This window comes from Neolamprologus multifasciatus, chromosome 14, assembly GCF_963576455.1.
Source record: "Neolamprologus multifasciatus chromosome 14, fNeoMul1.2, whole genome shotgun sequence".
Lineage (NCBI taxonomy): Eukaryota > Metazoa > Chordata > Actinopteri > Cichliformes > Cichlidae > Neolamprologus > Neolamprologus multifasciatus.
The window spans coordinates 4559779-4586119 of record NC_140452.1 but is presented as its reverse complement, the minus strand read 5'-3'; the positions used below and the strand labels follow the sequence as shown (position 1 = coordinate 4586119).

Genomic DNA, 26341 nt, shown 5'->3' with positions numbered 1-26341 from the left:
TTAAAGTGTTTGCGGTGAGTGAGTGAGAGAGGCGGTGGAGCGATGCAAACGGAAACAGCCAGAACCGTCTGGGCGGGGAGAGAGGGAGGACTATATACAGCGGCGGAAGGAGCGCAGCGTCACAGAGGTGAGTGCTGCGGAGCTGCCATCAGACAGGAGAGAAGCTCGTCACCCACTCATCAACCAGCGGCTTGTTCTCAGGTAAGTAAAACACGTCAAAGCGCAGATTTGAGTCCGAGCTGAGCTTCATTTACGGGGTTTGGAGGCGATGAGACGATGGAGGCAGAGCAGGTGCTTTGGTGAGGATGACGATGCTGAGGAGGAAGGATGGAGAAAACAGCAGCAGCTCTCAGCGCTTCAAATCTCTTTAAAGTGACTCCGATGGGCTTTAAGCAGCCTGCCGATGTTTTCATTGTGTCACAGGGGCGTTTTTCCCATCCTGGCCTTCACTGCGCACATCGCCACAAACGCGCACCGAGCTCGAATCGCAACATTTTCATCACTCAGCGTCAGAAACACGCTGCGTGGGGAGGAGACCGTGGGTTCGGGCGTGTTCTGACTCGGTTTGCAGCGATTTTGTCTTCATGTTTGGTTTGATGTAAAATGGAGGCTGGATGGAGGAGGAGGAGGATGCTGAAGCTGCCATGGCCTCCTTTCCTTCCTCCCTTCCTCCGCCTCTCACATCACGTGGCGTCTAACAGCTTCTAACCACCACAAACCGACACAAATATCGCGCAGCTGTCACGTTACAAGCGCTCAGGTCTGCGTGTCGGTCAATCTTTAAAACGAGCTCTTTGCTGGGTAGAGCGGAGCGTTCCCAGTATTCCCAGTAAGAGATCGATCCTTCTCCAGTCTGCGAACTGAGTGGGCCGATCTAAGAAAACACGGACATCTTTGAATATGCATGAGGAGATTTTCTGGGGGAAATATCCATAATATTTTGGAAAGTATGGATAGTTTAAATAGTGCGCAGTTTGTCATGTAATCTGTAAAAGGAGCTGTCTGTTGGTGGTAACAGAGGTTTCCCAGTATTCCCAGTAAGAGATCGATGTTGCTCCATAGTGTGAACTGAGCCGGTCGATTTGTGGAAATGAAAATATTTTTGTTCAAGAGGAAAATTGGGGGGAAATGTTCGTTTTGGAAAGTAGGAGTATTGTGTTGTAGGAATATTGCAGGAAAAAGAGGAAAATTTGCTTCCACGTGAAGACATTAAAAAAAAAGGTGAAAAAGTGATTCAAGGCTCACTGGAAGGTCTTAGGAAAGTCGGAATATTATGGAACAGCTGGAGATTTTAGAAATTTTTAGAAAGCAGGAATATTATTGAGGGGGTGGTTTGTTAGTTATTCCTTAAAATTAGCTTTTTTGGGGATATATAAAAAATTCCCTGGAGTACATTGATGATAAAATGATTATTGGGAAATGTTTTGCTACTTTGGAAAGCTGGGATGTTTTGGGCATAAGGAAACTGCTGAATGTGTTTGTTTTGCTAATGAAGGAACATTTTGAACATTGTGGTTATCTTTAAAACGGGAACATGTTGGACATAGTGGAGATTTTGGGAAATCCGTCTTACGTGTCTGAACACTGACTTTCTCCTGATGGTGCACATAGAAAAATCTAGGAGAGCCTGTGACTGTGAATGTGTTCGTTCCTGTTTGAGAACATGGATGTTGCTCTGTGGCCTTAAAAAAAGGTCAAAAGCGACGTGCTGCAGTTTGTACCTGTAGGGACAGAAACGGGCTTTTTGTCAACAATAATCTGGAATATAATCCAAACTCATGTTTATCTAACACAGATGATCTCTGTTATCAGAATGCTGAGCTTGGCTGTAACTTTGGTGCTGCTCAGGTTTTCATCAGGAATCTCTCATTTCTTTATTCTTGTTTCATTAAATCTACATGAAGTTGTGTTTAACACATGTGCCGTAAACATGAAGTGAATAAATGTAACACGTATGTGCGCGCCGCCTTCACTGGTCCTAAATCAGTCCGGATCATTTGACCTGGAAGCGAGGCGTCTGACAACAGGAACCTCGGTAACACAGAGCAGCAGCTGAGCTTGTTTTTAGGAGATTCATCGGGATGCTGATGCACTTCACCTGTGTGTGTGTGTGTGTGTGTCCACGCTGACTCATAGGGTCGTGTTGCGTAACCTCGATCGTGGCCTCAGCTGAGTCCTGCTGTCGTTGTGTCCCGCTGGGATCTCAGATTACATGAAGCACTGATAATGAGCTTAATCAGAGAAATGAAACCCACTAAATGGTGCACAGAGGGAAGTGTTTATCCCACTGATGCTGTTCAGGTCATTTTCACATGTAAACAGCCCACGGTGACACGTTCAGGCCTGTTCTGGAAGATTCTGCAGATACATGAGATCCATGGCATCCATAGACTGCACGGCTGCGTCACAGACATTTGATAAATAACGTGAAGAAATAAAGAAAACGCTGCCTTTAGCGTATGAAAGCAGCCTAAAGCAGCACACTCTGCATGATGCTGACTCAGTGATGGATGCAGTCGGATGGATTTCAGCATCGTGTCCATTTGCTAAAGTGGATTTAATCCAGTCAACAGCTAATGATGGGCAGGAAGGGTTAGCGTTAGCCCTCTAAGCCACTGTGCAGTGGGTCAATTAGCCTGCTTTCAGCGCTTTCCTCTCTCTCTCACACACACACACACCCTATCCCTGGAGTTATACTTAGCACTCGTGTTGTGATGCTGAAGGAAAACAAACCTCGGCCGGTCTCAGCTGCATCCCGGCCACGCCCTCGTGGTGGTTCGGGCCGGGCGCGGTCCGAGTCCAGCGCGACAAACCGCTGAAATGTTGTGTTACTGGCAACAAACTGCGTCACTGATTGAATCTGTTCATTTAAAGTCATTCTGCAGCAGAAACCTAAAGTAAAGCTGTTTGAAGCGCGTCACAGCTCAGAAACATAATGTGGTGCTAGTGGAAGAATTATGTAATGTTACACTGTTACCATAAATATGAAACTTCAGTTTGGCTTCAAAAAATGTATCAAAATTCACCAATCTGCAAATCTGAAACTCATAAGAAAAAGAAAGAAAAAAGAAAAAGGAGAGAAAAAAAAGGAATAATTATGTAATTACAAAATGTAATTATTGAGTAATAACCAAGTAATAACTAAGCTCGAGCCCATATTAGCAGGTTTATCTGAGTAATGTTAGTTTCATGTAACAGTACAGTAACAGAATTATAACCGTTTGGATTCAGGTGTGATATTAAGATGCAGACAGGTCGTTGTCTTTATGTGCTGCCAATAAAGCTTCATTTTGAGTGCTGAATTTTGCAGTGAAACTTGGTGAACAGAGTGTTTGTGCACAGAACATTTGAAACATCACACGAAGCAGATTCAGTCTGAAACAGTAACCTCGCCTTAGATTCAATCAAACATCTGAAACGTAAAGATTTTCTGTCTTTTTGCAGCAAAGAAAAAGAGCTTTTATGTGACGCAGCAGCTGAATGTCACGTTTTCTGAGTTGTTTTCTGTTTCATTTGTTTCTGGGTGAAGTTTAGATTTCCTGCTTTGATCTGTGTCCCGTGTTTTGTGGCTCTGGTTTCTCTGATGTCGTGCTTCTTATGACGAGGTCTGTTTCGTGATATCCTGTGTTCTGGTTCATATCAAGCTTATTATCTGCAGCAGTCTCACCCGTGTCGCAGTTTTGGACTTCTTGTGGTTGATTCTGTTTCACAAAATGCGAATATCAAACCAAACGAGAGGGGTAATCATTTCAGCTCGAAGTCTTTCAGGTCACACGAGACAATGTGACAGAAACAGAACCTCAGTCTGCAGGGAAGCAGAGGAAGCAGCTCCTTTTAAAGACTCGTGGCTCAGAATGAAGACTGTGTCAGTTACAAAGACGGGGTGAAGGCCCAGCAGTCTGATGGAGTAAAACATCAAGGAAACAAATGACTGAGCGAGGCTGTGAAACCTGGTTCTTCATGAAGGTCGGTCAGACTGGATGGTGTCCTGACCGAGGACGTAAGGCTCCCTGAATCAGGGATGTCCTTAGTTATTAGTATTTACTACTCACTGACAGTTTGTGCTTCCTGTTTGAATCTCTGCTTGTATCCTCATTAGTGTTTGAGGAGCACAAACGCTGAGAACTCCTGAATAAAATGTTGTTTAAAGGAGAAAATAATAGAAAATCTCATTAAAATCTGTTGCTGCTCCTCTCTGACAGGCCCTGCTGCACAATCCCTCATCATGACAAAAGAGGAGAACCTGGAGGTGCAGGAGAAGGAGAGGCACGACCGGGAGGAGCAGGAGGAGGGGAGGGTCCAGCGAGAGGAGGAGGAGGCGCTGACTGAAGAAGAGGAAGAGGAGGAAGAAGTAGAGGAGGAGGAAGAAGAGGAAGAGGAGGAGTATGGGCTAGAGGAAGAGAGGGAGCAGGAGGAGAGGACAGAAGTGGAGGAGGACGAGGAGGAAGAGCAGCAGGAGGAGGAGCGGGAAGAGAGAGAGGAGCGCGAGGAAGAGGAGGAGGCTCCGGCCGAACCGGAGCCAGAGCCCGTGTCTGTGTCTGAGTACCAGAGTCCGGTTCACGAGCCGCGGCGCCGAGCCATGGTGCACCCGTCCGCCCAGGCACCGCTGCCCAAAGACTACGGTACGTCATACCGCCTTAAATTCAGACACCTTAAATGCTGCCAGTCACGCTGTTAAAGTGGAGACTGCTGGAGTCACTGTCAGCAGTCTGTCTGATCGGTTGTATTGATGACAGCCAATCACTGTTCAGTAAGCAAATCACTGCAGTTCACGGAGCAGCACAGCAGAGGGCGCTCTCAAGCTAATGCTCGATGAAGAAGGTTGAACAGATGTTTAAAGTAATTTATTCAAACTAGATTCTAGACAAAAATATTTATTAAAACAAACTTTATTGCTTTAGATTTTCCTACAGAGGAGCTGACTTTTACTCTTTCAGCATTAACTCCTACTCTCTAGACTTCCTGGTCACTAGGGGGCGCTCTGAGGAGCTGTAGAGCAAAAATATAAATGTGAGGTAAACGTTTGGCCCCAACAACAGCTTCACTTTAATTTTTAGATGTTTCTTACAGGTTTCTCTGAGTATTACTGATGTTACAGCACCACAAGCTGCTTAATGGCATCTGCCATGTTGATTTGGGGCATGAAGCCAACAGCAGCAGAGACTGTGTAGCTGCATCACCGTCAACCACCACAACCAGCTGTTTCTTCTTCTTTAACTTCTAACATCCGGGTATCTTTTGGGAATGGGCGCCATTGAGGGAGGACGTCCTTAAGTGACCGATCAGCTCGCATTAGCAGAACGCATTTTATAGATAAAGTTAGACATTGGTGCTATTTTATTTCAGTCCCATTCATAAGATCTTCTCCATTAGTACCTACTCAGATCCACTGATTTTCCATTACAACCCAGTGTGCGTGCTTGTCGTCATAGCAACGCATCTGCGTGTCCCACGACGTAATTAATAAGTGACACGGCCGCCACAACAAAGGTGGACGTCGAGGTGATGATATACCTGCTGCTCAGTCTGCGGCTTTTCTCACACTCGGGGATCACGGCGTCGTTTTCGTAGCCGTTTCCCTCGTTGTCAAGCTTCAAAAATGGGGGTTTTGATTTTCGTAAACAATCGAGTGACGCTACTGACCAGCCAATGACGATGTCACATTTTATTACCTGCTCGCGTCGCTAGGAACCGTGAGTGAGCAGGTACTAGGACCTAATGGAAAACCCTGAAAACTGTAGTGAATCGCGCTGAGTCGATCGAGTAGGTACTAATGGAAAAGGGGCTATTGAGGACAAGCTCGTGAGCGCCCCCTGCTGTGCCTCAAGATGAATATGCAGCGGATTTCCTTCATTGTTATTAGCAGGAAGTGGAATGGCTCTCCCGGAGCTGCTGACAGCGAGTCGCAGTGGGGCAGGTTGTCAGGCTGATGGCAGTGAAATAAAACCCTCCTCACAGCTGCAGAGGCTGCAGGAAGAGAAACTGCAGCACTCGCAGGTTATTTCTGATTTGATGACGGGGACAGATTCTTCTTGGTGTCACCGTCCGGAACGATGTCCCGCCTGCTTTCCTCGCTCCTTTCCGTTTACCTTTCTTTGTCTCTTTAAGCTCATCTGTGATTTCTTCCTGTTCGTGTGCAGCCTTCACCTTCTTCGACCCAAATGACCCGGCCTGCTTGGAGATCCTCATGAATCCCCAAACCACGGTCCCTGAGCTGTTCGCCATCGTGCGACAGTGGGTTCCCCAGGTGCAGCACAAGATTGACATCATCGGCAATGAGGTGAGAACATAAAAGTAAAAAAAACAAAAAAAAAACACTAGAAAACCTGCAGTTCCTCTAACGTCCACTAGAGGCTCCAGCAGTGAGTCCGTCCCCACAGACTCCCCTGTTCAAACTTTACAGCAGAAATAAACACGTTTACAGTCTGATGCATAAAAACTTGCTGCTCTCTACACAGAATTTCCTCATTCATAAATTCATAGTTAATTTCTTAATAACTTCCATTAGGCTTAAACTTTGGAGCTCACGTCTCCGTTTTTGAAACCTCGGCAGTGCTGCAGCTTCTCTTCCAGTCTGTGCAGCCTGCTGCAGTCCTCTGTGTCACTGTTAAAGCCAACACTGATTCATTGTCACATTGACCCAGATTCAACCCTCTGGACACACACACACACACACACACACACACACACGCAGTGATGTCTCTCTGAGCAGCTCCTGTCAGGCCCTTAAAGCCTGAATGCTGGTCCATGCAATGAAAAAATCCAGGCTTGGATTTTTTCATTGCATTGATCAATCATCAATAATGGTTCATTGCATGAACCATTATTGATGATTGATTTGGACTGGACACCAGATAACAATATGGAGGCTCTTCCATGTGATAAATGGTAAATGGCCTGTATTTATATAGCGCCTTACTAGTCCCTAAGGACCCCAAAGCGCTTTACATATCCAGTCATCCACCCATTCACGCACACATTCACACACTGGTGATGGTAAGCTACAATGTAACCACAGCCACCCTGGGGCGCACTGACAGAGGCGAGGCTGCCGGACACTGGCGCCACCGGGCCCTCTGACCACCACCAGTAGGCAACAGGTGAAGTGTCTTGCCCAAGGACACAACGACCGAGACTGTCCAAGCCGGGGCTCGAACCGGCAACCTTCCAATTACAAGGCGAACTCCCAACTCTTGAGCCACGATCGCCCCCCAGGCTGTCCCAAAGCTTTCCCCAGGCAAAGTGTCCCAGGCTTTCTGCATCAGACACCTGTTTGCGCACTTTGATTACATCACCAGCAGCGTCTCAAAAGTTGTTGCTGCCGTTACTTTATTTTTAGTCAAAAGTGAGAAGAAGCCGCTGTGCCAAGTTTTTAGCAACCATGGTGACCAAGGCACAGATGCCATGTGATTGTTGCTAAGCAACATGCAAATAACATCCTAGAGAAGATTGGATGTGCGGGCCCCACAGCTGGACGCGCTGTTTGTCAGATCACTGCACTGAAAATGCTCCAAAGCAAACCTAAAGCAGCAGCATCCATGTGCATCATCGTAACCTAAACAGTTATTTAAAAAATCCATCCCTTAGGAAGGGGAAAGGTTTATGAAGGGGGCGTTATCTGTGCAGACTTTCTGTAACGGTCACACTGACAGCAGCGCTGCACACAGAGAGATGGTGATAATGACCCAGTTAAAATGGCTGCATGGAAACAGGAGGCAGAGCAAGTGGTGCAGAGGGAGAGGGAGCGATGCAAAGCTTCACCGTGACTCAGCGTGAAGCCGACTCAGCCTGGAGGCAAGAAAAACAAGGAGAGAGCGGCACAGCGACGATCGCGGAGAAGAAATCAGCCAACGAGTTGGACGGCTGGCGGCCGGCACGGCCAGGATGTGAACTCAGGGTTTTCCCACTTTAAAGTTTATTATACAACCATAATATCACCTGTAGAAGCGACATACTGATGTTGAATAAAATATTATAAATGTAGTCCTCAGCTATCTGCCCCTCCTGGCTTTATGTAACGTTTTTGTTTAGTGTGACAGGAAAGTGACGCCTAAAAATCCAGAAAACTGAAAGCTTGATATCAACGACTGCTGTGTGACAACCAGAACATGCTCTGACATGATGTGGCTCTAAACAGAAATGGAAAGTTCCAGAAAGCTGCACGTGCAGATATCAGTTTGTAAAGTTTTGGTGTGAAATCTCTGGTCAGACACTCCTCACGTTACCTGTAACTGTCTTTCCTCCGTCTCAGCTCCTGAAGCGCGGTTGCCATGTGAACGACCGCGATGGTTTGACCGACATGACGCTGCTTCACTACAGCTGTAAGGCCGGAGCTCACGGAGTTGGTGAGTTACTTTATTTGATACTTATTAGGGAAGCATCGGTCTAGAGGTGCACCGACCAGAGACCAGCATCGGACAGTTTCAGCGTTCCTGACTTAATTAGCGTGTTTCATACATGTGCAGCACACACACGGCGATGTGTTCAAATACTCAGTTGCAGACTCACAGGCAGGTCGTTAGTGTGAGGCTGTGGCTGTTAGCGAGCTCTTCGCTGTGAGTGATGAAGACAATAAACCTCACGAGTAGGGATGGGTACCGGTGTCTGGTGCCATGATGGCACCGGTTCTGACATAAACGGTGGTAACCAGACCGAAAAGCAGCGCACATTTCGGTGCTTTATTTTCCTGAGCTGTGATACACTTTAGATTCTAGCCAATCATTTTACGTTTCCAAGGATAGTAGGCGGGGCCAGGTACGTATGTTCTTTTAGAGCAGAGCTACAGATTAAAAATGCCCAAGGCGAAGCGGTCAAAAGTCTGGCTGTACTTCACAGCAAAATAAGCAAACTCAGCAGCTGCAACAAGTGCTTTAAGCTGATACTGTGATACTGTCAAAGGAGGTAACTCCTCAAATCCGATGATACAAATGCGCCTCACACCGTGCACATCTACTGCGGGTGTGGTGCCTGTTATCGGACCCGGAGCCCTGCCAGTGTAGCAGAAATGATGAGGATGATGATGCAGCAGCAGCCGTTCTTCTCTGCGTGAGTAGCTTCATGTTGTTCGTGTGTAATTTACGTTGAGTAGGCTAACCACGTTATTACATTAATGCATGTAAGGTGAACTAGCAAACACCATCATAGCTACATGCGGCTGTCTTCTTGTTTGATGGCAGATACTCCCTTCACCCTGGCCAAAAAGGCTAAAATGACCAAAGAAAAAGTGGAAAACAGTTAAACATGAGAGGTTTTTGGACAAAGTTTGTGTTTTTTTCCATTGTTTAAGCTGCTTCCAGCCAAGAGTGATACCATACATGCCCCATAGCTGCAGAAAAGGCTAACATTGTTATCTTTTTACAAAAAAACAGCTGAACATGAGAGGTTTTTGGACCAATTTTGTGTTCTCCATTCTTTAAGCACCGGTTTGAGCACCGTTTAAGCACCGGCACCGTTTCAAAAGTACCGGTTTGGCACCGGTATCGGATAAAACCTAAACGATACCCATCCCTACTCACGAGACTCGTAATTCACCCTCAGCCAGCTGACTTTTAAACAAGTTAACAAAGTTACCTCAGCCGCAAGCTAGCAGCCTCGGTATGAGCAAAGGATCAAGGCGGCTACGAGCAAAACTACGGAGACGAGTGAAAAACAGAAAAAAAGTTGCTGGCTTGGTGAAGCCCAGTTCGGTGACGTCGGATATCCGGCAGCAGCTCATTTCACTTCATTATTTGTGCCTCTTTCCAGGAGCACTTTCATTAGTTCAGTAGTTTAAGTGAGAGAAACTCTTGTAACTCACCACAGTTTATGTTTAAAAAGATTCTTTACTTATGAAGAAAAGCTGTTTTTTGGTTCTTAGAAACATCATCTAAGTCAGCAGGTCACATTTGGAAAACATTTTCCAAGAAAACTGGAGTCAGTGTGTCTCTGTTAATCATCCCAGAATAAATATCTGACAAATGACTCTAAACGCTGATATCAGCCCAGAATATCACAAATCTTCAACTTTACCATCCTGGGTCTAACTCGACGTTACTGCTGATGACTCTGACTCCACCCGCGAGAAAACAATAAAACTATTCACATATTTTTCCCATAAACCTTCTGTGAAGAGTTTGTGTTATTACCTGTGAAAACTTGGACCTCAGAGGGTTGAATTCTAATAATCACAAATCACACGAAACAAAAAATCCCAACGACACACCAAACCAACTTCAGTCCAAAGTCACAAATCCTTCCACCCTCGACTCAGAAGAGATTTTACTTCAGGAAGAAGAGCAGAGGAGCGATCCTTGTTTCAGGTCCCACATTCCTCTAGTTTGTCCTGATGTAACAACTGGGAATAATGCCGACTCGAGCTCCCTCGTGGTTCCAAGTTATTGTACAGGGCAGCTGCTCGGCGTCTGTGCGTGTGGTGGATTCAGCTCCTCTGCGTCTTAGTTTCGTCCTCATTGTGTGTGCAGGCGACCCGGCGGCAGCGCTGCGTCTCACCACTCAGCTGATCTCGCTGGGCGCCGACGTGAGTCTGAGGAGCCGCTGGACCAACATGAACGCCCTGCACTACGCCGCGTACTTCGATGTCCCGGAGCTGATCCGAGTCCTGCTCAAAGCAGCCAAACCCAGAGGTAATTTCTACACCAGGCAGTGTTTTAGTGATCGTTCTGAAGGTAGCAGGAGGTGAGATTCTCCTTCCGTGTTCTCCTCAGTCCTGAACTCCACATGCAGCGATTTCCACTATGGTACGGCTCTCCACATCGCCGCCTCCAACCTCTGCCTGGGTGCAGTCAAATGTCTGCTGGAGCACGGAGCCAACCCCACCGTCCGGGTAAGGACAGCTTTCCTTATTTACTACTGGGGGCTAATTAAATGGGCTCATCTCCAGCTCCATGTTTGTTTGTTTTTAATTCATGAATTAACGTAGCTTTGCATAATTTTCACTTCAAAGTAATCCTTCTTTACCTTGTCCCAGTCCTTGGTGCAGACCCTCAGTTCTTTTTAATTCTGTAACGAGCCTTTTTAGCTTCTGCCGAACTCTCCTCTGATTGGCTGATCCAGTCTGTGAAGGTCTGAACTGCAGGTGGAGGATAAGGATAATAAGACTGCTTCAGCTCCTAGAGTTTTTTGTGCTGCTGTTCCTTTAAAGTTGAAATCCAGAGACCCTTAATGGTGATTTATCGTCTCAAATCTGACTTTCTGACTTGTTTCTGCAGAACGATAAGGGTCAGGTTCCAGCAGAGGTGGTTCCCGACCCAATGGACATGAGCCTGGACAAGGCGGAGGCGGCAATGGTGGCCAAAGAGCTGAAGCAGCTGCTACTGGACGCCGTTCCACTGAGCTGCAATCTTCCCAGAGCCACGCTGCCCAACTACGACAACATCCCAGGAAACCTGATGCTGGCCGCTCTGGGGCTGAAGCTGGGAGACCGCGTGGTGCTGGACGACATGAAGGTCAGACACGCTGAGATCAAACTGGGATAAATTGACAGACGTTGAAACAACAAATCGTCTGTATTTCTGCATAAACACGACCTAAAACATCACGGTGCTAAACCTCTGAACATCCACCAGGTCGACAGCGACCTCTTTAGGGTTAGAGGTACAGTTTGGTTCACGTCTACTCACTTACATGATATTTGTGCTCGTATGCAAACTTGCAACAAAAGACCGAACTCATGTGAGAGACTAGATTTGGAAGGTGGCATCTTCTAGTTTCTGAGCCGGTGCTTGTTTAGCGTGTCGCTCACATGCAAACTACCCCTAAGATGTTCTGTGGCAGCCTGGTGAATGGAGGTCAAGGAGACGCAAAGAGATGCAAGTACAGGAAATTACATTAAAATGTTAGATTTGTACTTTTTAATATTCCAGAGCAGCGGTCCCCGACCCCCGGGCCGCGAGAGTTGAGGCTCGGGTGTGAAATTTTTGGTTTTCAGGGTTTTTTATCGGTTTTCAGCGTTATTTTGTTATCGTTTTTATCGTTTACTCGGTTTTCCTGGGTCTTTTCACGCGTGTTATGAATAAATCTTCTTTTTTTTCGGTACCGGTACTAGTTTTATTTTGTTGTATTTGTCCGCGACACCTTAAAGGCCGGTCCGTGAAAATATTGTCGGGCATAAACCGGTCCGTGGCGCAAAAAAGGTTGGGGACCGCTGTTCCAGAGGGTTGCAGGTATGTGGACCTTTGCTTTGGATATTTGCTGTGAGCCACCTCGTGTATCAAAAACTACAAACAAGCTTTTCAGGCAGCTGTTGAGGGATTTGATCCCGTTCCCAGGTACAGGCATCCTCAGCTCTGAGAGGGAGGGGCTCTGAGGTCTTCTTCTTCTTCTTTGTAGGATGCGATGATGGTTCTTGTGTTGCTGCACGGTTCAGGTCTCCTGATATTTTCTAATTATAATTCAGAATTCATCGTTTCATTGATGGTTATAAGCCATCTTAACCTTGATATGACCACCATGTCTCACTGACGTTCTTATGGTCGAATGCAGCATTTTCTTTCTTCTTATTGAAAGCCAGAAGTTGTACTTTGGTGTCAAAACTCTCCTTCCAGTTTCCCTCCTGCCTGGAAACTAGTTTTGTTTGGTTTTTGGAGTAATGCTCTCCAGGTTTGTCCAGTGTTTTCTTGATGTTCACCTGGATTGATCTGGGTTGACACGTGGAAGGGAACGGTGGTTTGGGATTTGCTCCGTAGGTGGATTTTCGAGCAGTTTCTGCAGGATTCTGTTCATCAGTGGGAGAAACGTTTCATCATCATCATCAGGTGACATCTTCAGTCTCAGCTGACTGCAGGTTTCCACCTTATAAACAGGACATTTGATTGAGTTAATGTTTCTCCCGCTGAAAAGTCTAAATCCCGACGAACGGATTCAACAGATTTACTTACCTGGACGATTGAGCATCAAGTCGTTATTTTTGGTCAAAAGTTACGTCGGCAGATTTTCAGAAACTAGAAGATGTTACATTTCAAATAAAGTCTTGTTTGAATTGCGGTTTTTTATTAACAGCTTTTACATTTGGGCGTTTAAAATAGGACCCTGTAGCCTTTGGGGGGGATGCCAGTGGATGTTAAGAGGTTAATCTGATCAGCAGTTTCTTTTTAACAACATATAAACAGCAGTGTGTGTGTGTGGTGCCAGCTTGTCCTTCAGACTGTGCTTCTTGAGCTCTGAACAGTGTGTTTTCACTGTGTAGCCCCACAGAGAGCAGAGCAGAGACGACAGCCCGACTGCAAAACGCAGACAGGTTGGTTGGAGTGGCTGGATTGTAGACTAACTGAAGTGACTCAACATGTTGTCTTCCTATGAAATCACCGTCCCTCCATCTGTAGCGTTGATGTCACATTCGTCCCTTTCATCAAACACAGCAGCAGACACCCAGGGCCTTTCTCAATATGCGTACTTGTGCGTACTTGCGTTCTCGTGTACTCGTGATACGTCATCAGTCGGAGACCAAGTACTGTTCCAATTCGAAGTACGCATCAAGCCGAGAACGCGAAAAAGTCTCGGATGTGTTCTCGCTCCGCCCGTTTTATCGAGCATGCATCGGTGGTGACTTGTGTGGACTTGGTACAGCTAAATATCCCAGAATGCATTTCGTCCAAAACTCAAACGCGGCAATGGCGGACGAGCGGGACTAAAAACTTTTAAATATTACTCTTTCTGGGTCACAAAATAAACTTTTAAGTTCTTTTCAAGCGAGAATGTAGCTGTGTAAACTTCAAATATCTGCTCGATTTATCAAGATATCATATATTTCCAAACGAGGTCCGACGTTTTCGGAGACGTCTGTGACCCGCCAGCTCCATAGCAGACAGCGAGGTCGAGGATTATTACAGCCGGCGAGAACAGCGGACTCCCAGCACATCGTTTTCAACCCCCCCGCGGTCTTTTCGCTACTCAGGTTAAACAAACCCCAAACCCCAGTAGCTGTCTATTGTATTGAGTGTCCACTAAAATAAAAATAAAAGCGTTCCAACATCTCACCTGCTTGTTTTTATTAAGGTATGTACACGTATGTACATGTACACTATTTTTATTAATAGAGATTTCACTACTGAGGTTAAACATGATATATACGTCACTTAGATCACTTCTAAATGTTAATGTTTGGTTTATTTCAGTGTTTTATTTGTTCCTGAGTAAACCGGTTTGGCTGTGATTAAAGTTAAGCTTCATAACATATTACTCACAGTTAAATTAAGAGGGGACGGCAGTAAAAACTCCGGACCTGTGACATCATCAAGTACACTGGTGTACCAATTGTACAAATCGCGAGTACGTGCTCGCGTTCTCGGCGAGTCCGTACTCCCGTGAGAACGCACGGGAGTACGGACTCGCGTACTTGAGAATTGAGAAAGGGCCCCAGACTATCTGCCCCCATGCAAGCTAACCAGAACAAATCTCTTTTGCAGTCATGCTCCGAGAGTGTGAGAGGTCACCTCTGACTCCGCCCTCTCTTTTTGTTTCTGTGTCTCTCAGACTGGCACTCTGAGGTTTTGTGGTACTACAGAGTTCGCCAGCGGGCAGTGGGTCGGCGTGGAGCTAGACGAGCCAGAGGGCAAGAACGATGGCAGCGTGGGTGGCGTCCGCTACTTCATCTGCCCTCCGAAGTTAGGTGAGAGATTTGTGGTTTCTACGGGCGAGACAAACACTCCTTTCATTTTGTTCCCGTTATCGGAAATCAAGTCACCGTGTTAAGTAGCGTATTCTAGGCGACTTTTCCCAGGATTTTTCCAGTCGCTGCGGGTTCTCACGAGTGAGTTCTGATCTGCTTCCCATTGGATGTTCCCAGAAAACCTCCAAAGGGGAATCAGGCAAACATAACTCAAGTTTAGTAATAATTCCTGAATCTGCAGGAAGTGACTGTGGCTCTTCAAGACCTCCAAGCTTTAGAACATCCAGCGAATCAGTGAATACATCAGAGAACGTGACATCTAAAGACGTCATATCTCTGTTCATCTTCTTGTTCGTGTTCAGTCGGCTGTCCTTGCTGGAAGTCCTGGTCTGAGCTCTTTGATTTCATCATAAACAAACTCACTGACCGACTGTTCTCGTGGAGGTTTTCGGTGGAGGAGTGAGACTTCTGGAGGAGCACGCTCGTCGTCTTTTCAGCATGGAAACAGGAGTTGTTGCTGTTTCTCACTGCGTTCATCTTCTTCTGCCCTGCAGGGATTTTCGCTCCAGTTTCAAAGATTTCCAAATCTGTGGACCAGACGCCTTCATCAGTCACCTCCACCCCAAGAACACCCCGCATGGATCTGGCCTCCCGCCTCGCAGGGAAGACCAAGAAGGAGAAAGAGAAGAAGGAGAAAGAGCGAGAGAAAGGTAACCGAGCTACAATCTTTGCTAATAGCTTCATTCGATTACGTTTATCTGTGCTTCTCATCGGTTTTGTTCTGCATTCTCAGCCCAGAAGAAGAAGGCTTCAGTAGCCAGTTTGGATCCAGAGGGAATGAACGTGGAAGTCGGAGATCAGGTTCTGGTGGCCGGACAGAAGCACGGCATCGTTCGTTACTTTGGCAAGACAGACTTTGCTCCAGGTGCGTTTGCTGATCCTCAGTCGGTTCTCTGAACTGTGCACACGTGTTGTCTGTCCTTCTCCAGTCCTGAGAACCTTTGCACTAATCCTGCAGAAATGCTTATCAGCTTAAAGAAAGCTTTGAAAGCAGAGACAGAGCAGCTGTGACCGGATCTGTGTCCCTGCAGGTTACTGGTTCGGTATCGAGCTGGACCAGCCCACAGGGAAACACGACGGCTCGGTGTTTGGGGTCCGCTACTTCAGCTGCCTGCCCAAATACGGAGTGTTTGCTCCGCCCTCCCGTGTCCAGAGGTGAGGATATGTCGAAGGTACCGTGATGTTTTTGTGTGTGTAATAAATGAGAATGGGGAAATAATCAGCTTCAGGATTAATTAGCTCAGAAATTCTTCCAATGTTGGAAATGAAAAAGATTAAATATCTGAAAAAAACTGAAAATATAGCAGAACATTAACCCTTAGTAAAACCTGGGACCATTTTTGGTCCCGAGGACCACGAAAGGATGGATTTTTTAAAATGTGCTCCTGCACAAAAAATAATAATGGATCAAAATGAATGTTGGTGCCAATCTTTGAACCATCTAAAGGCCTAATTATAATAACAATCAAATATTACTTCAAATGCATTTTATGAAAAATATTGAAGTTTTTATTTTTTTTCTGTTAAAAAACAGGGCGTTCATGTACCCAAACTGGTATTTAAAGGGTTAAAACAATGAAAATATAATTAAAACTTGATATGGATATTTTAAGCAGAAGTAGTTTTAAAAGACTGACTCATTTAAAGTGGAAATAAATATTGATATATAACCTTTTAGAGCACTTTTTGGGGTGGGACCATTTTTGGTCCCAAGGACCACGAAAGGATGGATTTTTTAAAATGTGCTCCTGCACAAAAAATAATAATGGATCAAAATGAATGTTGGTGCCAATCTTTGAACCATCTAAAGGCCTAATTATAATAACAATCAAATATTACTTCAAATGCATTTTATGAAAAATATTGAAGTTTTTATTTTTTTTCTGTTAAAAAACAGGGCGTTCATGTACCCAAACTGGTATTTAAAGGGTTAAAACAATGAAAATATAATTAAAACTTGATATGGATATTTTAAGCAGAAGTAGTTTTAAAAGACTGACTCATTTAAAGTGGAAAAAAATATTGATATATAACCTTTTAGAGCACTTTTTGGGGTGGGACCATTTTTGGTCCCAAGGACCACGAAAGGATGGATTTTTTAAAATGTGCTCCTGCACAAAAAATAATAATGGATCAAAATGAATGTTGGTGCCAATCTTTGAACCATCTAAAGGCCTAATTATAATAACAATCAAATATTACTTCAAATGCATTTTATGAAAAATATTGAAGTTTTTATTTTTTTTCTGTTAAAAAACAGGGCGTTCATGTACCCAAACTGGTATTTAAAGGGTTAAAACAATGAAAATATAATTAAAACTTGATATGGATATTTTAAGCAGAAGTAGTTTTAAAAGACTGACTCATTTAAAGTGGAAATAAATATTGATATATAACCTTTTAGAGCACTTTTTGGGGTGGGACCATTTTTGGTCCCAAGGACCACGAAAGGATGGATTTTTTAAAATGTGCTCCTGCACAAAAAATAATAATGGATCAAAATGAATGTTGGTGCCAATCTTTGAACCATCTAAAGGCCTAATTATAATAACAATCAAATATTACTTCAAATGCATTTTATGAAAAATATTGAAGTTTTTATTTTTTTTCTGTTAAAAAACAGGGCGTTCATGTACCCAAACTGGTATTTAAAGGGTTAAAACAATGAAAATATAATTAAAACTTGATATGGATATTTTAAGCAGAAGTAGTTTTAAAAGACTGACTCATTTAAAGTGGAAAAAAATATTGATATATAACCTTTTAGAGCACTTTTTGGGGCGGGACCATTTTTGGTCCCAAGGACCACGAAAGGATGGATTTTTTAAAATGTGCTCCTGCACAAAAAATAATAATGGATCAAAATGAATGTTGGTGCCAATCTTTGGACCATCTAAAGGCCTAATTATAATAACAATCAAATATTACTTCAAATGCATTTTATGAAAAATATTGAAGTTTTTATTTTTTTTCTGTTAAAAAACAGGGCGTTCATGTACCCAAACTGGTATTTAAAGGGTTAAAACAATGAAAATATAATTAAAACTTGATATTTTAAGCAGAAGTAGTTTTAAAAGACTGACTCATTTAAAGTGGAAAAAAATATTGATATATAACCTTTTAGAGCACTTTTTGGGGTGGGACCATTTTTGGTCCCAAGGACCACGAAAGGATGGATTTTTTAAAATGTGCTCCTGCACAAAAAATAATAATGGATCAAAATGAATGTTGGTGCCAATCTTTGGACCATCTAAAGGCCTAATTATAATAACAATCAAATATTACTTCAAATGCATTTTATGAAAAATATTGAAGTTTTTATTTTTTTTCTGTTAAAAAACAGGGCGTTCATGTACCCAAACTGGTATTTAAAGGGTTAAAACAATGAAAATATAATTAAAACTTGATATTTTAAGCAGAAGTAGTTTTAAAAGACTGACTCATTTAAAGTGGAAAAAAATATTGATATATAACCTTTTAGAGCACTTTTTGGGGTGGGACCATTTTTGGTCCCGAGGACCACGAAAGGATGGATTTTTTAAAATGTGCTCCTGCGCAAAAAATAATAATGGATCAAAATGAATGTTGGTGCCAATCTTTGGACCATCTAAAGGCCTAATTATAATAACAATCAAATATTACTTCAAATGCATTTTATGAAAAATATTGAAGTTTTTATTTTTTTTCTGTTAAAAAACAGGGCGTTCATGTACCCAAACTGGTATTTAAAGGGTTAAAACAATGAAAATATAATTAAAACTTGATATGGATATTTTAAGCAGAAGTAGTTTTAAAAGACTGACTCATTTAAAGTGGAAAAAAATATTGATATATAACCTTTTAGAGCACTTTTTGGGGTGGGACCATTTTTGGTCCCGAGGACCACGAAAGGATGGATTTTTTAAAATGTGCTCCTGCACAAAAAATAATAATGGATCAAAATGAATGTTGGTGCCAATCTTTGGACCATCTAAAGGCCTAATTATAATAACAATCAAATATTACTTCAAATGTATTTTATGGAAAATATTGATATATAACCTTTTAGAGCACTTTTTGGGGTGGGACCATTTTTGATCCCGAGGACCACGAAAGGGTAGGACTTTGAAGTTTTACAGAAGGTTAAAAGCTGTGGAATCTTGGCAGGAAGTGAAGCTTCAAAGTAACCAGGACGATGTGACATCAAGCCTTTTTAAAATGTTTGATTCCTGAGCGACGCCTGTCACCAATAAACACTGTTGTTGTCAGAATCGGAGGCCCTAAGGACGGCTCACAGAACGACAGCTCCGCGGTGAAGAAGGTCCACCAGATCACCAGTAAGTGACGACCATAGTGTTTTATTATTATTCTTCTTTACCCCTGAAAACCGTATTTGTCTCCTTGTTCTAACAACCATTGTGTGCTTGTGCGCTGCAGTGTCACAGCCGAAGCGTAACTTCAACACGATGCGTTCTCCTAAAGACCTCACATCTGAGAGCTCCATATCCAGGTCAGCCCTGCTCCGTCACATTACCCACAGGCCTGCACTCTTTGCTGTTCGGCTTTCTTGGACTTTTTGACAAGAGGAAATTTTGGAAACGGTTCAATTTGAGCTTTTAAAAGAAAAGCAAATCAAACTGTGTTTTCACATTTTTATCAAAAGTCCAAATAAGTCCAGCAGAGCAGGCAGGATTTGCTTAGACTTACTGAACCCTGCTCTTCCTCCTCCTCCTCGTCTCCTGCAGGCTGCTCTTCTGTTGTTGGTTTCCGTGGATGCTGCGCGCTGAGATGCAGTCCTAACTACGCCCTTCCTCTTCTCTCTTCTACTCCACCACCAGATCAGTCTCTCCGCTGTACTTACTCTCCATCTTCTACTCCTGCTTTCACCGACTTTCGCCGTCGTCAGTCAAACTTCTCGTGGTGACCCCGCCCCCCTCCTCTCTTAATCTCAGCCCAGAACCTCCTAATTTAGCCGTTCTATAGCAAAATCTATAGTGCCTTGTATCTGATCAAAACGTTCCGCATTCCTTTGAAGAAACCGAGAATCTGATTCCTCCAAAAAACCCAACCTTTCACGTCTTATCACCACATCGTCCCAGCCCGGTATCTGTCCGTGTTGTGCTGTCATTCGGGGCCTAACAACAACCACAAAACGTTCGTTTGTGCTGCTACATGCTTTTGTTTTTGCTGCTACTAGTTTTGGGTCTTAAACAGATTTTCTCGTTAATGCCAAGCTCGGCACAAGCTAGCTCAAACGTGGACAATAATGCAGATATTCAGCCTGTGCTTTGTGTTTGTTAAATTCTCAGACGCTTTCTGCGTAAATGAACAAGAGCAGCGCACGAGAGCTCAAACAGTTTGTGCAAAATAAGTTTGTCTGCCCGTCTGAGACCAAGAACCTCTGCCGTCTCCGCTTGAGTTAAGATGTAAAAATCCCGAGTGCATGGAGGGAAAATCCCAGAAAACATCCCGACTCCAAACTGTTTGAAACTCAGAAGTGAAAACAGGCTTAACAGCTGCTGGTTTTTACTTGAACACAGCCAATAATTGTCTGTAGGAGACTTTATTTCCACTGCAGATGTGTGAGATGAGTAAGTGGTTCTTGGCCTCCGGGTTGACTCGCTGTATGTGGAGGATGCTAACATTTAATAACAAGAAGGAGCTTTATCTTTCATTTACATTTCCAGCGATCCTGACCACAAAGAACAGCTGGATTCGATGTTTATCCTGCTGTTTGTCAGCCGTTAATCTTTAATCTTTTGCAAACGTCTGGCAGGAAATGCAACGAACATTTTCACCACAAGGTGGCAGCGTTTCATCTGAGCTCCAGTGTAGTTTTCCACCAGCGCTACAGTCGTCTACATGCACAGAACGATTTTTGTGTTCCAACTGAATAAAATAAGTCTGATTAGCAACATTTGTACGAATGTTGAGCTCATTTTAGAATTTCTCGTGAGCAGTTTAGGTCCACCTGGTGGTCGACGGAGGTATTACATCAATTTGCATCTGCAACACAATGCATAAATGTCTTTGACATAAAGGCGTAAGCTGGTTTATTTTTTGAAGGATTGAATCCGCTTTTTTCCAAGAATTCTTTACAAAAGGTACCTTTGATTATAGTCGCTGCTAATCAGCGTACTGCCAAATACTCGGACTTTAACACTAATAACAGGCTCCAGTTGTAATCTGTTAACCATAAACTGCTAACTGACCCAAACCGTTGACGTTTCCGGCCCCATTTCATGAGACTTTCATGTCTTTATGTTGCCTCTGAATGCGTCAGTTCCAGCTAAATGTGATGTCCAGTCCATCCAGGGTTGAATATGTCTTTGTAATATTAAGTGTCCCTTCATCGGCGCCTCCATTTCGAGGTTTTTAATGACCTTTACTTAGAAGTTTAACCCCCAAACGAGCTCCAGAGTCCAAATCTTTGACCTTCCTCTGACCCTCCTCTCTCGCTCCTCTCTCTCTCCATTTAAATAAGACTTTGGTATCTTTTGTGAATGTGAGCAAAGAAAAACACAAGCTAACCTAAATGTGTGCTTAATGGTAAATCTCTGCATAACTGAGAAACAGCAATATGTAACCAGTGTACCTATCTCTGTGTGGAAACGTTTCCTGTGTTAATGTCTCGTTACACTCTGTGAGCACTCGATACAGAGAGATGAACACACTCGCGCTCGGACGGCCGAGGCTGCCGGGGCGAGCCCGGAGAATAACCGGACAAGCGAAGGGATGAAATCCATCCTCAGTTTTGATCCAAGTCGCTCAAGTGGAAAGTGACCCAACAGATAATCATGTCAACAGATTATTCTGTTATCTGATTCTTGGACGTAGCGTTCAGATCTCATGAACAAGACCAGAGAGATTTGGTAACTTGTTTCCAGAGATGTAAAACTTTAAATTATGAGAATTATGAAATATGACCATCGACCTTCCTGCAAACACTGGTTGAAGGTCATTTTTAGAGAATGAAGAGGTCGTTAAGAGCCTCTCGGGCGGGGCTTGCCGGTTTTTCTCTCCGTGCGCTCTGCAGCCTCGGCAAAAGGAGACATTTGTGGTTGCTCGTGCACACTGCTGTGCATAATGTCCTGTTTGTGCCCGTTATACTAAGGAGAACTGCAGTGCTTTTGCTTTTCCACTCACCGGGCGCTCAGTTTCACTCAGTCAGCTGCAGGATTTAGTCCATGTGGTCACAAACCTTTCATTCCTGCGTGACCTTGACCTGAGCCTCGCCTCTGAATGACTTAACCGGCGCCGTGTCAGCCAGACGAGCGGTAGGTTGAGTCGCGCCGCGTTCGCCACGGACACAAACTGGTGTCCTGGTAGGACTGTAGTTCATTTAAGCTGCTTTAAGGATGTCCTGAAATCATCATGGATGCGATGAACACAAAAAATCAGTCCTGCATCCATCGAGTTGTTGGAACCAAAACTGTCCCGAGAAGCAGCTTTTTGAAAACTGGGAGTAGACGTTCGAGCGACGTGCAGACGAGTTACTGCTTTACCTTCACAAATAAATATCACAGCCCAAACAAGCTAGACGAACCGAAGTCAGTCCACGTGTTGTGTTTGCATCTGTTTATAGTTTCACACTGGAAATTCATCGCTACGAGTCAGCTGTCGTAGCACGCCGTTCGACGCTGAAGCTCCACCCAGTCGGGCGAGCATCAGTGGACCGCAGTGATGGTGGAGGTTTGTCTTTGTACAGTAAACGTACAGTAACAGTACAGTCGATATGTCGGTTTGAACGTAGCGTGCCGTGTAGATGTGGAGCTTTCCCTGGTTTGGCCACTGAGCGTCACCAGTTATTAATCTCACGCTAAAGGAAGCGTTACAGACGTTTTTATCACCACGTATTTTCACTTTGGTTTCTGCATCTAAGGCCGCTGCCGCTCTTTTTGCCTGATTTAGCTCTTTAACTACAAACTCTAACTGTGTCGTTTTTGTTGGTTGGATTTCAAACACGGTTTTCCTTTAAGATTGGTTTCCTTACTTTGAGGCAGCAGGAACGTTTGAAATTTTGCATCCTTGTCGAGATTCAGCCACTGAAACTCCGTCACGTCGTAGCCATCATCTTCTCCTAATCTAAACCAAAATGTGACTGTAAATTAAAAATGTTCTAGAATAGTTTCCACTTTTTGGTTTCAAATGAAAATCCTGTTTGATGCCTTCATCGCCCACGTTGGCTTCGTTTCTCCACACTTCATCCACAACAAGATGAGGTGAAGTTAAACATATGTATCCTGAAAATCGTGATCAGGGATGCACCGATCAAACTTTGTCAGCTCCAGTGTGGTAGCCTGGCTTTGGGTGTCTGCTGATATCGAGGACTGACCCAGGAACAGTCTGGAATGAGGAAGCAGTGATTTTTACTGGAGCTGGAGCCTGAAAGTGAAAATGTAAAAGCAAAGAAGAGAAGCTCCCGTTAGCAAGGTTATTATCGTTAACGAAAACTAACGAAATAACGAAAACTAGAAGTGAAAAAACATTTTCGTTAACGGAAATAAAAATAAAAACAAAAAAAGGAAAACTAACTAAAATTGGAATGAGTGTTCACAAAACTAACTAAAATTAACTGAATTTATAGCAAAAATGTGTTTAGTTTTCATTGATGTGTGCGTGTCATACAATAGTCAAGGGTGAAAATGAAGTTTAGTTTCCAGATTTTTTTCTTGCTGTATCTCATTATGCCAGCAGGTGGCAGCACGTTAGTCGAGTCGTCTGTGTTGCTGCTCCGTCCACGCGTAGAATCGTGTCAGGAAAAGTCGGAAGAAAGCGCCAGAGTCCAATTTGGGATTACTTTGAATATGACTGTGTTTTGGATAAAGCAAGTGTCTTGTAGTGGAAAGAGACAAATTATGAGGGACATTTCTAAAGGGAAAAAAATCCCACAAACCTTAAAGTGCACTTGAAAAGCTCACACAAGAAGGCTAACCTAGCTTACCTTGAGAAGGTAAGGGAGCACACTCAACCCTCATCCCCAGAAAACAGAAGCTAACCCCAGGCAAGGCAGCGTGATGCATCCCGAGACAACAGGACGGGGATATCTACACAACTGTGTGAGTCAATTACCTTCAAAAAGTTTATCAATTCACTTGAACCAAAATTACGAACACCCGGTGCTGCGAGAGTTAATAGTCTCATTGGGGCCAAGATATACATTTTATAGTTGCCTGGTATCAATGGTTGTTCATCTGCCTTTATTTATTTATTTAAAGAACCCATAGGTGGGAATGTGAGTTGTCTGTCTCTGCGTGTTAGCCCTGCGACAGACAGGCGACCTGTCCAGGGTGCAGTATGGTAGCTGGAATAGCAACATACCCAAGGATGAGCAGAATGACTGATATGATGAAACTGGGATTTTGTTACACTTAATTATTGCAAACACGACTAAAACTATAACTGAAACTAATCAAAACTAAACTGAAACTAAGGATTTTCCAAAAAATAAAAACTAAACTAAACTAGCAAACAATTGGTAAAAACTAATTAAAACTGATATAAAATTGAAAATCTGAAGTCAAAACTAAATAAAAATAAAAACTAATGAAAATTGCAAAACTATTAAAACCCTGCCCGTTAGCCTCGTTATGAGTGTTGACGTTGGTCCACCAGAGGGCAGCTTCCCCGATGAAACACAAACCGAACAAAAACAAGATTATGACAATATTATCTTATTAAAGACAAATACACACAACAGATATTCAGGAAATCTGTTTGTATTTCAAATGTCTGGAAGACAAAAATCTCAGTGGTTGAACTGATTTGTGCGTCGCGTCTGTTACTTTAGTTTCCGTTGGTCCTCTCGGTCTGAGAGCTCCTCACGTGCACGTTTGTATCATCCACAAATAAAAGCTGTGTGAAAAGCCTCAGAGTTGTTGTGGCTTTCCTGTTAGCTCCTCCATGCTACACCACAGCTGCCAGGCCCTTGCTGATGGGTGGTGTAAACTACATACGGCTGAACGACTTGTTCGGCGTCAGACTGACACACAACCCAAATATCCGATCAGTGCATCCGTGATCACGGTCGGTTCTGGAGAAGCGTTGTTATTATGTCGCATGAGCACAAACACGGCGATCGTCTCTCATCTTCCACAACTCACGATGAAGCTGAGTCAGACGTTTGTCGTCAGTCGCCTCTGTCATTTCTTTCCTCCTGACGTGAAGCCGGGAGCCGTCGGACAGTTTTAGCAGCTCAGCTCTTGTCTGCAAGCAGATTTTCAGAGCTGCGCTGACGCCAGCGGCTGCTTAAAGCAAGGAAATCAGTCGCGTTTGATCAGCAGGGATGGAAACTGTGATTCGTAGTTAACTGAGAGAGTCGGTGTCCTTTAAAGAAGCGACGGCTGTCTGAGGATGTAACGTCGAAATCCCAGAAACGAACTCGGCACTGCTCGTTTCAACATTCGGAGTCTTGAGATTATACAGTATATAGCCTATATTTTGATAACTTCACTAAGTGTACTTTTTGTTCTCTGGTTTTGTAAAGTGTGCGTGTGTGTTACTTTAGTCCATGTGTGTGAGTCACTCCTGTTTTCAAAGTGTGTTTAAAGCCGACGGCGCTGAAGCAGAAACGGGAGAGAACGAGCATCGACGTCTTCTTCCTAACACATCCTCGCTGCATGCTCTCTCAGTATTTTCTCATTCGGGTTTTCAGTGTATCTTCTCATCAGCATGGAAATGCTTCTAATAATAACAACTATGAATATAATAAAGATTTGATGTTTTTCTAAGCCTTCTGTCTGCTGGAGTTTTTATCTGCGTTCAGGTAAAATCAGGTGAAACAGTAACTAATAAAACTGATACATTTATTATCTTTTTTTATTTGACTCATCAGACTATAAAAGGATTCATACTGACACTTTGTAGCCAATTATCAGAGCACACCCACAAAATCTACAGAGTGAAAATTATTTATATACATATTTTTACATTTTAGACAGACAATAAATAGAAATAAATTCATACTTACAGCATAATTACATGTTGATTTTAGTTTGATGGGGATTCTTTGTGCTTCTTTCTCACCGTGAGCTCCTCCGTGGCTCACACGGGTATCAAACATGAGGCCCTTTGGAAAATGTGAAGGAGGAAAATGATTTTGGATTTTAAATGTGGTTTGTTTGTTCTCTGACAAAGACCTCACCACAGCCATTTATAATACACCAAAGAATTAATAGATTTCTGTAATTTTACACATTTACTTCTTACAATTTAAGCAAAGATTTAATAAAAAGAGTCTACTGCATTTACTGCAGCAACATTTCTTTGTCACAGACTGTTCTGTGTGTACCTGCCTCTTGTGCTATGGTTGCTTGGCCAGCCTTGATGTTACTCTTTTAGTCTCCAACAAAACGACGTCACGTAACAGCTTATTTTACTCCAGAAATATGAAGACCACAATTAAAATGATTAACAGTGACACCCAGTGGCCAGTTTCCAGAACACACTTTCCTCTCGTCACTACTACGACTCAAACTCCAGTCTGGACTGACCATCAGGCATACCGGGCATTTGCCCGGTGGGCCGCTCGTGATTTTTCGTTTTTATAGGTCGATGGGGTTTTATTTCTCTTCTTTTTTTTAATGGTATAAATAAATGGTGGTGGATTGGCCAGTTGGTCATGATCATAGCTGGACTGGCCATCGGGCATACCGGGCATTTGCCCGGTGGGCCGCTGGCGATATTTTGTTTTAATGG

General features: G+C 43.6%; 1 protein-coding gene and 1 long non-coding RNA gene across 3 annotated transcripts in view; one reads left to right on the top strand and one right to left on the bottom strand.

Annotated features, from left to right (window-relative positions):
• Positions 1 to 26341, bottom strand: part of LOC146503276 (uncharacterized) — a 195439-nt gene that overhangs the window by 150024 nt on the left and 19074 nt on the right. The gene's annotated exons all lie outside the window — the stretch shown is intronic.
• Positions 69 to 25374, top strand: clip3 (CAP-GLY domain containing linker protein 3). 2 transcript variants are annotated; one of them, XM_085131690.1, is made up of 15 exons: positions 69 to 201; positions 4203 to 4622; positions 6141 to 6280; positions 8252 to 8345; positions 10461 to 10622; positions 10704 to 10822; positions 11208 to 11444; positions 13184 to 13234; positions 14470 to 14605; positions 15160 to 15315; positions 15399 to 15530; positions 15697 to 15820; positions 18914 to 18981; positions 19082 to 19154; positions 19390 to 25374. In XM_085131690.1, the coding sequence occupies exons 2-15, from the start codon at positions 4226 to 4228 to the stop codon at positions 19442 to 19444; spliced, it is 1944 nt and encodes a 647-aa protein (XP_084987816.1). In that variant the 5' UTR covers positions 69 to 201; positions 4203 to 4225; the 3' UTR covers positions 19445 to 25374. The 2 variants fall into 2 exon arrangements, with proteins under 2 accessions (XP_084987816.1, XP_084987817.1); XM_085131691.1 differs by lacking the exon at positions 13184 to 13234.

Excerpts from the sequence above, each read along its gene's own strand:
- clip3 (XM_085131690.1), top strand. The coding sequence starts at position 4,226 with ATGACAAAAGAGGAGAACCTGGAGGTGCAGGAGAAGGAGAGGCACGAC. Across the intron at positions 8,346-10,460 it reads GGCCGGAGCTCACGGAGTTG|GCGACCCGGCGGCAGCGCTG; the intron begins GTGAGTTACTTT and ends TTGTGTGTGCAG. Across the intron at positions 14,606-15,159 it reads CATCTGCCCTCCGAAGTTAG|GGATTTTCGCTCCAGTTTCA; the intron begins GTGAGAGATTTG and ends TCTGCCCTGCAG.